This window comes from Pteronotus mesoamericanus, unplaced genomic scaffold (genome assembly GCF_021234165.1).
Source record: "Pteronotus mesoamericanus isolate MK-2021 breed Mesoamerican mustached bat unplaced genomic scaffold, CSHL_Meso_final contig_116, whole genome shotgun sequence".
NCBI lineage: Eukaryota > Metazoa > Chordata > Mammalia > Chiroptera > Mormoopidae > Pteronotus > Pteronotus mesoamericanus.
The window spans coordinates 42,807,243-42,820,686 of NW_026555027.1; the positions used below are offsets into that span (position 1 = coordinate 42,807,243).

Sequence of the window (13,444 nt, forward strand, 5' to 3'; positions counted from 1 at the left end):
GGTTTTTCAAACTCTAATCCCAGTCAATTGTTCCAACTTAACAGAAAGTGCTTTTCCATTTTTGCCTTTGTTAACACTGTTTGCTCTATCTATAGTAGTAGTCCCTGCCATCTTTATTTTTCCAAATCCTTTTCTCCCATTATTTCCAACTAAAGTAGCATCTCTTTCATTCATATATCTCAGTTACAACTCAGGAGCAGAACTTCCATGCCTTCCTTATCCAGCAGTTTGAGGAACAAGAACACCCTAAAATGGAATTGGAAAGCCTTTTTTAAATTCAAAAAAAGGAAAGCCAAATTACAACAGCTGTCAGAAAATGCATTTTCTTAGGTGCTTTCATGCTGGTGAGCACATTTCTCTTGTGAAACATGCTACGGGATTATTTTAAAGAACTATTTTGTTTTGTTTACAGGTGTTGCTGTATATACTGGAATGGAAACAAAGATGGCATTGAATTACAAAAGCAAGTCACAGAAACGATCTGCAGTAGAAAAGTAAGAAAACTGTATTTTCATTTATTTGCACATAAATATGACTATGGATGTGCATATTCTTATGTATACAATATTTTTTGTATAAATATATTTGATACATATATAATGTCAAGTCAGCACAAGGTGGTATCCTTGAGGATAGGGATGGTTTCCTAAATTTTCGTGTACATGTAGCATCTCGTACAATGTTTAGCATCTAGTAGATGCTAAATTATGGCTTTAAAATAAGTATTATTCAGTAATAATGGAATCACTTGATCAGACTAATCCTTCTGCAGATAACAATTACAAAATCTGGAAAAATATTTTTAAAAATAACTGTTTGACAGCTCTGGAGAGTAACCAAAGGGGAAAAAAGGGAGAGAAACTGGCAAAGAATCTACTCTTGAAAGATGGCATCAAGAAGGGGAAAAAATTAAGAATGTAGCTTTTTGCCTGAGGGCACTCTCCAATTCATGTTCTGTATAGGGCATCAGAGGGCTAGATTCTGTACAGGCTTTAAGAGAAAATTATGTATGGAGGGAGCCACAGGAGGTAATGAATTATAAAACCTGTGTATAAATTATATATCAATCCTTGCCTGACCATTAGACCTGTACATGTATAGGAGAGACCCCAGTGGGCTTGGCAGTGGAACAGTATATGTATCAACAAGCTGAAAGATCTGACCAGAGTATTTTGTTGTTAACCTGTTGGAGCACAGACAGTGTTTGGTGTTTGAGCTTAGCCAAGTTAACTTTCTGAGGAAATGAAAATCCATACTCTTTTCTGAGGAACTTAAAAGGATACATTATGCAATCAAAAATAAACAGACATGTGAAGAAAATGTAACTTGTACTCAATAGAAACTGTCTCCATCTTGCAATTAGTAGACAAAGACTTTAGAGCAGATATTAGAAATATTTTCAAAGGCCTAAAGGAAAATGTGAGTGAACATGAGAGATCTCAGAATAGAAATGGGAACTATAAAAAAGAACTCAGTAGAAGTATTTGAGTTGAAAACCATGACTGAAATGTAAATGTTATTAGAATGGCTCAACATCAAGGTGAAGAAAATAGAAGAAATTGTCAGTGAACTTCAAAGAACAATAGAAATTATTCTATCTGAAGAACAGAAAGAAAAATGTAATAGGAAAAATGAACAGTTTCAGAGCCATTTGTGACAATGTTAAGCTACCTAACATAAGTATGAGAAAGTCCCCTGAAAAAGAGAAGAGGCAGAATAAAAATATTTGAAAAAAATAATTGAAAATTTCTAAAATTTGAGGAAAAAACAAAGGCAATGCCTGGGTTAGAGATAAGTTTCTGATAATGTTTATTTAAGAGAAGAGAAGCTTAAAATCAGTCATCGAAATTTCTGTCTCTTTAAGAAGCTGGATAAAGAAGAGCAATTCAACTCAATCTGAGAAGGGAAGGAATACTAGAAATACTAAAGCTGTGAGCTAAAATCAGAATAGAAAACAAACAATAGACAAAATTAACAGATCCAAAAGTTGATTTTTTTTGATAATGTTAATAGAGTTGATAAATCTCTACCTAGGTTAGCAGATCAAGGCGGAAAAAAGAAGAGTTGTAGGAGAGAAATATTAAAAAATTACCAGTATTGGGAACGAAAGAGAGGCGATCACTATAGATTCCTACCTACTGTGGTCACTTTATCCATGGATAAATATTATGAACCGTTTTGTCACTAAATTTTTCTAGATGAAATGGCAAATTCTTTGAAAACACAACTTCCAGAAATTGACACAGGATGAAACAAAATGTAAACTGTCCTGTATCTATCAAACAGATGATTTATTATAAAAACTCAATCCACACTAAAATAATTTTAATATATGGGGCCAGAACATTTGGGCATCCATTTTCCAAAAACTAACCCTTAATCCTTATCTCCCACCATATAGAAAAACTAACTCCAAATGTAAAACTCGAAACATAAGAGTTTAATCTATAAAACATAGGAGGAAATGTGTGTAACCTTGGATTAAAAAATGATTTTTTAGATAGGAAACATACAAAAAAAAAAGAACCAAAAACAAAATCCAAAATTAAACTTCATAAAAATTAAAACTTGCATTTCAAAAGACATTGTTAGAAAAATGAAAAAATCATGCCATAAAATAGGAGAAAATATTTGCAAAGTATGTATCTTGTAAAGGACTCATGTCCAGGGTACTGGCCTCACTATTTTTCAACTTGTTTCTAGAAGTCTTATTTATGCCACAAGACAAAGAAATAAAAGACGTAAGTACGAGAAATAAGAAGAAGATTTCCCCTATTTGAAGACATGATTTTTTAAATAGTTGTAAGCATTCAACAAAAAACTGTTAGAATACATGAATTTAGCAAGGTCCTAGGATCAATTTTTTTTTTATTATTTTATATCTATATAATAGAAGAAAAAAGTAGGAAAAATTAAATTTAAAAGTTCTTTTTTACAGTAGTGTCAAAAAGCATAAAGCACTTAGAAATAATTTTTTAAGAACTTGTGCAACATCATAAGAAAAGTATAAAACATGGTAAGAGATATTAAAGAAGAACAAATAAATGCAGAAATAACATTGATTGTCGGGCTCAGTATTTTTAGATTCTTTCAATCCTAATTAAAATCCTGATAAGCTTTTTTGTAGTAATTGACAAGGGATTCTAAACCAAATACTGAAATGCAGTAGTGAAAATGCATGTGCAAAGTGCATAATGAAAACAATCTCCTAAGAAAGCTGGAGGATTTACATTACCTGACTTTCTAAAAAATTAAATTTATTTGATATTTAATTGGTTAATTGGTTTAATTGATGATACTGGTTAATAAGGTTTTATCGTTCTCAAGTGCACACTTCTCTGATACCTGATCTGTATATTGCCTTGTGTGCCCACCACCCACAGTCAGATTATCTTTTCTCATTATATATTTGGCCCCCTTTACCCTTTACTATCCCACCATCACCCTTCCCTCTGGCAACCACCATTCAGTTGTCTGTGTCTGAATTTTAGTTTGATGTGCCACTTAGTGAAATTACATGGTTCTTAGCTTTTTCAGACTGACTTATTTTGCTTAGCATGATATTCTCAAGGTCCATCCGTGTTGTTACAAATGGCAATATTTCATCTTCTCTTATGGCTGACTAATATTCCATTGTATACAAAGGGGGACCCGAAAACAACCGGAATTTATTTATAAAAAAATTGTGTATTTATTTTCATATGTGTAAACTTTAGTCACCTTCGAAGTATTCTGCATTTGATGCAATACACCTATCAAGTCTTTTTCCCACTGCTCAAAACTGTTTTAAATTCATCGATTTTGATGCCTTTTAATGCTTCTGCCGTTTTTTGTGCTTCCATGTTGGGAAATTGGCAGTCACATTGAAGGATCCTTCAAAAAAATTCACTGAAGCTAAACACAGCCTCTCACACAATGCCAGCTAATACACTGATACTGATGCATTCTTAGATCACTCACCTACCAGGGAAGCTTGTACTACAAGGGACCTGCCCTCCAGAAGATAATTCCAATTTTTTTGTTTGTTTTTTTGTTTTTGGGGGGAGTGTCCCCCCTCATATATGTACTACATCTTCTTTAGCCAGTCATCTGATAAAGACAAATTGGTCGTTTCCATGTCTTGGCCACAGTGAATAATGCTGCAGTGAACAAAGGGGTGCATATACTGTATCTTTGTGAATAAATGTTTTCACATTTTTTCAGGTAGATACCCAGAAGAGGGATTGCTGGGTTATATGGTAACTCTGTTCTTAATTTTTTGAGGAACCTCTGCACTGTTTTCCATAGTGGTTCTACCAGTTTACATTCCCATCAGCGGTGAATGAGTATTTCTTTTTCACCACAACCTCTCCAACACTTGTTATTACTCACCTTACCGATAATAGCCATCCGAACAGGTGTGAGGTGGTCTCTCATTGAAGTTTTGATTTTCATTTTCCAAATAGCTAGTGAAGTTGTGTGTCTTTTCATATATCTGTTGGTCATTTGTATGTCTTCTTGGGAGAAGTGTCTGTATAGGTCCTCTGCCCATTTTTTAATTGGATAGTTTGTTTGGTTTTGAGTTGTATGAGTTCTCTACATAGATCTTCCTAAGGGATATGGATCCCTTGTTTGGATATGGATCCCTTCCTTTGGATATGGATCCCTTGTTGGAGCAAATATCTTCTCCTATTCAATTGGTTGCCTTTTTGTTTTGTTGGCGGTTTCTTTTGCTGCTCAGAATCTTTTTAGTTTCATACAGTCCCATTCATTTCTTTTTGTCTCTACTTCCCTTGCCTTTAGGGTCAAATTCATAAAATCTTCTCCAAGGCCAAGGTCTGTAAGTTCAGTTACTATTTATTCTTCCATGTAACTTATTGTTTCAAATCTTATATTTAGGTCTTTGATCCATTTTGAAGTAATTGTTGTACATGGGGACAAGCTGTAGTCTTGTTTCGTTCTTTGCATGTGGCTTTCCAGTTTTCCCAGCACCATTTATTGAAGAAGGTTTCTTTTCTGTATTGTAGGTTTTTGGCTCCTTTATCAAAAATTATTTGCCCATATACATGTGGTTTTATTTATGGGTTCTCAATTCTGTTCCACTGATCTGTGTGTAGTATAGTATTAGCAAAAAAAATAGTTCAATGGAGTGAAATAGTGAATTGAGAAATAGTCCCATTCATATATGGTCAGTTGATTTTCAACCAGGCCTCAAGTAAATTCAGTGAGGAAAATGATCATCTTTTCAACAAATAATGTAACAACAGCTGGATATCTATGGTGGGGGGCCAGGGGGCGGATAATAAACCTCACCTACTACCTCATAGCGTACACCAAAATGTTTTTTAAGATGAATCATCTAAACATAGAAGCTAACACTATAGAACTTTAGAAGAAAACTTAGGAAGATATATTTATAACCTAGGGATAGGTAAATGTTTCTTAGGATACAAAAAGCAATAGCCATTAAAGAAAATGATAAACTTCCATGAAATTAAAAACTTCTGCTCATCAGACTATTCTTTTAAGTAAAGAAACAGGCAAGCTATAAACTGTGAGACAGTATTCAAAAAACATGTCTGATAAAGGACTTGTATCCAGACTATATAATAATACATAAAAACTGCTATAAATCCATTAATAAAAGAAAAACAGCCCAATAAAGATAATGGGTAAAAGATGAAGCAGTTACTATACAAAAAATATACAAATGGCCAATAAGCACATAAAAAATGTTCAACATCATTAATCATGAGATATATAAACTAAAACTACAAAGAGATACCAGTACACACTTACTGGAAATGTTGAAAATTAAAAAGACTAAAAGTTATAAGTATTTGCAAGGATATGGAATAACTGTATCTCTTCTAAATAATCTATGTGTCAAAGAGGAAATCTCAAAGAAAATGGTTAAAAATATCTAGAAGTCAATGAAAATACAATGTGTTAAATTTTGTAGAATGCAGCTAAAGTAAAACAGAACCAGCAGGTTATAAATAGGAGGAGATTATTACAGGAATTGGCTCACAGGGTTGTGTAGCCAACAACCTGCCATCTGCAAGCTGGAGAACCAAGGAAAGCCGATGATATCATTCAGTGTGAGTCAAAGGCCAGAGAACCACGGGGCCAAGTATAACCTGGAGTCCACAGCCCTGAGAACCAGGAATTCTGATGGCCCAGCTAAAACAGACTATTTGCTCTACCTTCACTTTTTTGTTCCATTTGGTTCCTCAGTGGATTGGATGATGCCCGCCTACCTTGGTGAGGATGTAACACTTTAAGTCTACTGAATCAAATATGAATCTCTTCTAGAAACACCCTTGCAGACACACTCATAAATAGTGTTTTATCAGATAGAATAAATATGTTCTATATTGGCTTCCCTTATCCCAGTCAAGTTGGTGCATAAAATTAACTGTCGCAGTCCTGGCTGGTGTGGCTCAGTTGAAGTGTCGTCCCTTAAAAAGTCTCAGTTCAGCTCCCGGTTAGGGCACAGGCGTGAGTTGTGTGTCCCTGGTTGGGGTGCATATGAGTACAAAAGGCAACCTCCAATTGCTTCTCTTCTCTCTCTCCCTCCCTTCGTCTCTCTCTAAAGCCAATAAGTGTGTCCTCAGGCGAGGAATAAAAAAAAATTGTCACAGCACTAAATATATATATATATATATATATATATATATATGAGAAAAGAAACACCAGTGACAGAAACTGATATTAAAAACAATACTTTCTGTAATCATTCCCCCAAAGAGAAATACCTAGATGTACATCTAACAAAATACAGGGTCTGAACGCTGAAAATTATAAAATGCTGATGAAAGAAACAAAGACCTAATATTAATGTTGCCTAGTGAAAAATTGTAATATTAAGCTAGCCCAATGAAAAGAAGGAGGATTCTACAGTCAGTTCCTGACCCGTGTGATTTGGGGGAAGTTTACAGAATGATTTTTGGGCTTTGGTCTTCATTGAGAAGGATGTAATCTCTTCCTCTCAGTTTTAATAAAAATCAGACAAATTAGTGGACATGACAAAAGTTTTATAAGTCTTAATGCTACATAAATGTTAGTTATGTTTATACTTAAAATTATATAAGTCCTGAAAATGCAAACAGTCTTAGAATAATTATACAAAAAATAATTGGTCAAAACTGTCAGTTACTATTAGCATTTTGAACAGTAACATAACTATAATAAATAGGCTTATAATCTTATGTATTGGTTATTTTATTGCTAGTAATAGATCCTGTTGAATGGTCATTTCTTAAAAACAAAAGACTGTCCTTTAAATAGCTGCTGTAATATATATTTTAATATCTTATTTAATATCAATATTACTTTCCAAGCCATATATAGTAACATGTAACTAATATGTTTTATGTTCTCTTGTTCTCATTTCAGGTCAATGAATACATTTTTGATAATTTATCTAATAATCCTTATTTCTGAAGCCATCATCAGTACTATCTTGAAATACACATGGCAAGCTGAAGAAAAATGGGATGAACCTTGGTATAACCAAAAGACAGAACATCAAAGAAACAGTAGTAAGGTATTTTATGGTGTTCTTCACTCTACTGTAAAGGAAACTATTGTTTAGCAAATTAATTCTTTGTTAGTGACTTCTGATAGGAGTGCCCACTATGCTCTTCCTAAAACCATTAATACTGAAGGATGACAACAGAACATTGCACATCTGAAATCAACACAAAAAAATATTGAAAGTAAACTGTAAATAAAAATAAAAAAGAACACAAGTGGGGGGGGGAAGGAAATTGCGGAAGAAGAGTACCAGCCTGTTTGTACTAACATGCTTTTTGCATTTTAGGATGTAAACAATTATATTTTCTGTGGCATGACTTGAATAGTTACAAGAAATTACAAAAATTTCAATTGTCTGTATTGGCATTCCACTTGAATACTACAAATTTAGTTTTTTATTTCTGTATACTATAAGTGAAATAAAGAGGAAGTTGATTTATTCTCAATTTTTGTCAGAATAATTCAAGGAATCTTACTGTCAGTCTATTGATGGCATGCAGTAGTAACACAGATGTTGTCATACAGAGTTTTAAACTGATTAAATATGGACTACCAAGAGAATTTAACCTGTAATTTTGGTAACTAGTTGTTCTTCAGATTTCACTTTCAGTTAAAATATAAATATGGAAATACAAATTTGGGTCTCAGGAGACCACAAAGCAGATAATCATGGGAACATATTACCAGTTCCTTTCACAGAAGACATGTTAAAATTTGGTGCTGCTGTGCCATTGAAGTAGGCTATTCCTGTATAATCTGAAATTTTAAGAGTTTCAAATTCTAGCGATTCTAGCCTGGCAATTATTTTATAATTTTTTAAAATTACTGTCAATTTTTAGTTATGCGTAATTTTGAAGAGTAGAAATAGAATGATAAGCATATTCCAGAGATGATAATGAAAAATTTGCCAAAAGCAGCTTCAGTCACACCAGGCTTTTTGGCAGCTGCAAAGTAAGAAATAGTAGTTTGAGTTTAACCTTTTTTTCCTTTGACTTTGTACAAGAGTCTTATGAGCTCTACCAAGGAAATGTGTTAAAACATTCAGTAAATAAGTTTTAATTCATGAGACTATTCTGCTTCAAAAGAGTTAATGGTTTGTTTAGACATGCAACTTTCTGATAATTAGATGAAGATACTCTCATATTTTCACTTACCAAATGATCATGTTTTTCCTCTAGATTCTGAGATTTATTTCAGACTTCCTTGCCTTTTTGGTACTCTACAATTTCATCATTCCAATTTCATTATATGTGACAGTAGAAATGCAGAAATTTCTTGGATCATTTTTTATTGGCTGGGATCTTGATCTCTATCATGAAGAATCAGATCAGAAAGCTCAAGTCAATACCTCTGATCTGAATGAAGAGCTTGGACAGGTAAATGATCCTTTTAATTTGTTTTTCTGATTTGTTATTTTTATCAAAACTACATGTATAAAAAACTAGTAAAAAAAGAAGATACTACAAGGCTTACACCAAAAAACAGCCCTACTTTGCTCCACACCTAATTTTGTTTACCATTTTTATTTAAAGCTCTTTCTTCCTTTATCTAGTACCCTATTTCTATATAGTATTCTTTCTAGATTTTTACATTTTAGGTATTATTTACTATGCAACTTAAAGACAAAACTCTTGCACTACTCCTTTCACACACATACTCTGACACGTACCCATTTTGCCTCCCCACAGACCCCTCAGTATTGTTATATCACAATTTGGGATTTAATAAATACTCACTTATTGGCATTATTTTGACTGTTTTAGTGTTGCTCCCTAATTTCTGGTTCTTTGTGTGTGCTCTGTAATGCTATAATTACATTTTATTTCATATGTAGTTTGTTTTCCCTAGAGCTAATTGCTCTGTTTTTTCATTTACTTAATTTTAATATATTACAAATATTTCTTTGATGACTGCGTGAAACCTTTCTCTACATATTCAGACACAGTAGGTAATCTAGGATTCTCTCTCTCTTTTCTGTTTTTGGTGGCAGCTTTTTAGAAGCTTTTATCTTTGTTTCAATTTGGATTTCTTTCTGGCCCTATTGTAGGAAGATATTTAGAGACTTTGCATTTCTGAAATTTCTTTGTTCCCTTTCCATACTGGATTAATTATTTAGCTGGGTAATGTATTTCAGGTGGAAAGTTATTTTCCCTCAAAATTTCAAAAATATTTTTTCATTTTCTAGCTTCCAATGTTGAGAAATATAGTGCCATTCTGAGTCCCAGTTTTTTATGTGTGATCTGTTTTTTTATCTCTGAAAATGTTCACGATCTTTCTTTATGAGATAATTCTGAAATTTTATGATGAACCTTAGTGTGATGTTTTTGTTGTTGTTGAGTATGTGTATGTGTGTGTGCACGCACTTTGGTGAGGGTTTTTTTATTTTTTAATTTTTTGGCTCTTTTTATTGTGCAATGAACTCTGAGCCTTTTCTAGAAACACATGTTCTTCAAAGCTGGTAATTTTTCTTGTATTATTTCTTTGATAACATTTCTTTTTGGGTTTTTTAAAAAAATTATTTGACAGATCATTTATCTTGATTCTCTAATTCTTTTTTTGGCTTGGTTTTTTTTTTTTTTTTTTTTTTAATTATTTTTCCAAATACATTTGTCTCTGCCTTCCCCCTTCCACTTTCCCCTGCTCACATTCCCCCTTCTCCCTCCCTCAGTCCTTCCCCACTTTGGCTTTGTCCATGAGTCCTTGCTATATGTTCCTTGACTTGCCCCTTCCCTTCCTTTTCTCCCGCCCCCCCTTCCTCCTTCCCTCTTGTCTCTATTGGTTTCTTTTTCTTTCAGTGTGGCTGGTCTTATTTTCTGATTCTCTAATTCTGACTTTCAATTTTCAGCTATTTTTATAGCTTGTCTGGGAGAATTCATTAACTCTCCTTTTCCACCTGTCTTTTGGTATATTTTTGTTACAGATTTTTAATTCCTCATATTTCAGTATATCTATCTGATTGGTATTATTTTAATTGCATCTTACTCCTGTTTCTTGAATATAACCTATTATTTTAGCGTTCTGAGGATATTCATGACAATTTATTTAAAACCTTGTGCTCCCCACGTTTTCACTTTGCTCCTGATTCTTGTTTTCAGTAGAGTCAGTCATGCTGTAGTATGACACATGCATTCCTGAAAGTCGTCGTGCTAGGCAAAGTGCGTAGTAAAAACCACAAGGCTTAAGAGAAAATGGGATTTAGGGGTACTACAAATATTTTGTAACATGCTTAAAATACAAAGATAGGAACCTAATAACACCAATTGCTAAATTGTTAAGCAGTACATAAATACTACAGTAAAAATATGGGGCTTTATCTTGAAAAAGACCTGACAGTCACTTGTGAAAGTGGCCACCAGAAGTATTTCAGACTGTGTATTATTGTGAAGTATTGGAAGGAAGCTTTTCTGAAAATAGAAGCAAAGTAGTAATACCACATGTGGGTGCATGTGGCTTATAACATGATGACCTGAGGTAGATGGTAACAGTTCGAGATTTTTTTCATTTCATGTATGTATGTTCCTACTCTGCTTGGATGCAGAAGTTTTCTGCATTCACCTAGTTTTCTCACAGATGAAATCATGCATAAGCAAGTACAAAGTTCATGTTATGCTCAAATTGTTTTCTTATATATAAATCTCATTGTAATTTATGTTTTCAAGTCAGTGTTATAGCAGAACTGATTGTAATTTGTTTTAGGCTCTATGTTTTATTTAAGAGGTGATCCTCAATGACAGTCTTTGGTTTTCTTTACAAGTATAAAAAGTTTTCCCTTGAAAAGCCTGGCAGCCCAGCTGTTTTGGGAGGTATCCCGAAATACCAGTATTGCTCTTTCCTCAGTTTCCTCAGAGAAAATTACTGCAGGTAGCATTTCTGCTGCTTGTGATTGTTGGAGCCAGCCGGTAGAAATCTTCCTGCTTTTAGCAGACTCCCTCACCCGTTTTCAGCTTCCTCGTGCCTTTTTCAGCTTCCCAGAGTTCAGATTCTCTCTGGTTCAGCCTCCTTAGGGAATTAAACCTTACAGCTGTGGCTCTGATAGATGAGAGGCAGTTTGCAGTTTGCAAATTATGAAGGAATTTCAGAGTTCAAACTGTACCTGATACTTCCATTTTCAGCCCCATCCTGTGCTCCCACATTCAGTGGTAGCTGGTATATCTACTTCCTGAGAGTTTCTGGGAAAGGCTTTCCCCCTTTGGGTAGGTCTCATATTCTAAGTGCTGCTAAGTCACCACTCATTCATCTTTCCATCTTCTAAACTTGTCGTCTCCTTTTCCATGTTGTCTTTCCTACCATTATTTTGGGTTTGTTTTTTTTTAAGTCCTTTATTCTTATTTTGGTGAAGTTTTAAGAGGGACAGAGATGATTACATTTGTTTAATGGGCCATTTTTAACCAGAAGTTGATCCATTTTTTTAGTAGCATTTAGGAGGCTTTAATAATTTATGCTGAATATTAATTCATGTCATGTCTTTAATTATGTATCACACATTCAAGACCTAAACACACAGCCTGTCTTTTACTGCTTCTCTGAACGCACTTTATTCTTTGACCTTTCTATCTCAATTTTCTCCTCCTCCTCTTTCCTTCATGGTAGAATATTGTTTTTCTGGAACCTCACACTACGTATGCATACCCGCATCTGCTTTCTCTTTAAGAAACTGTAAGTGATGATTAATTTTCTTTAATTATCTCAGCCTCTCCTTTTACATTTAAGCCTGCAAGTATTTCATATATGTTTATTGCTTCAATTCCTATTCAATTTTATTATTATGAGGTCTATTTTACTCTTCTATGCCCTTTCATTTCCTCCCTAAGAAATTATTCTTAATGAAGGTGTATAGTGACCTCTTTACCACCAAAGTTAAAAGATGAAACACTTGATTTTATATATTCTTTAATCAAAATAAATTTATTTTATTTCTACTATAATTTTAATTCTAGAGAATCCTCTATGACTGATAGGTTTCTCTATTCTAATCACCTTCGGAGTTTTATTTGTTTAGTATCTCATATTCATTCCTCCTAATCTAAGTTTTTTTGTTAACTTGTGTAAGTAAGTGACATCTCTTAATATCCATCTTTAAGTAACAATTCAAAGTTTGCTATGATACTGGCCACCTTTTAATATCACATAGCAAAGATAAAGTATGTTATCTTTTATTTCCAGTTTCACCATTTGCTAGTTACATGGTGGGGAAGGTTACTTTACCTTACTCTTGCTTAGATTTCTCTTCTCTAAAACATAAATAATAATACTTAACCTCATGGAGTTGTTGAGAGGAGTTAGAACACTTAGCAATGCTTGGGAAATAGTGTTGTACAGTTACTGGCTTTTTTTTTTAATCCTTACCCAAGGATATGTTCATTGAATTTACAGCGAGAGGAAGGAAGAAGGAGAGAAACATCGATTGGTTGCCTCCCGTGTACAGCCTAACCAAACTGGCAGCCTTTTGGTGTACGGGATGATTCTCCAACCAACTGAGCCACCCAGCCAGGGCCAGTTGTTGGCTTTTTTTATTATTAGTTTACATAGCAGAACTCCTGTGTCTCAACTATTATATTTATCTTCACTATTTCCAAAACTATGAACTTTGAAGTATAGTTTTTCATGTATCTTTATGTCTTGATCAAAACACTTTTGTTCCAACTTTAATTCTGCCTCCCTTGGTATATGGTGATCTTTTTATTCTGCAATTTTGCTGAACTCATTTATTACTTCTAGCAGTTTTTTAGTGGATTCCATAATCTGTATAGGAACAGGAACATAAAATACAAGGTCGTGTTTTCTGCAGATGGAGATAGTTTTACCTCTTCTTTTCCAAGAAAATATTTATTCCTTTTTTCTTACCTAACTATCCTGGCTAGAACCGTCAGTACAGTGTTGAATAAAAATGGCAAGAGCAAACATCTTTGTCTGATTTCTGAACTTG

The 13,444-nt window shown here is 33.8% G+C and overlaps 1 protein-coding gene across 3 annotated transcripts in view; it reads left to right on the plus strand.

Annotated features, from left to right (window-relative positions):
• Positions 1 to 13,444, plus strand: part of ATP11B (ATPase phospholipid transporting 11B (putative)) — a 104,248-nt gene that overhangs the window by 45,464 nt on the left and 45,340 nt on the right. For all 3 annotated transcript variants that reach the window (XM_054581029.1, XM_054581021.1, XM_054581039.1), the window contains exons 10-12: positions 413 to 494; positions 7,378 to 7,528; positions 8,697 to 8,894. In XM_054581029.1, the coding sequence (XP_054437004.1) occupies positions 413 to 494; positions 7,378 to 7,528; positions 8,697 to 8,894 (431 nt within the window). The remainder of the gene's footprint in view (positions 1 to 412; positions 495 to 7,377; positions 7,529 to 8,696; positions 8,895 to 13,444) is intronic.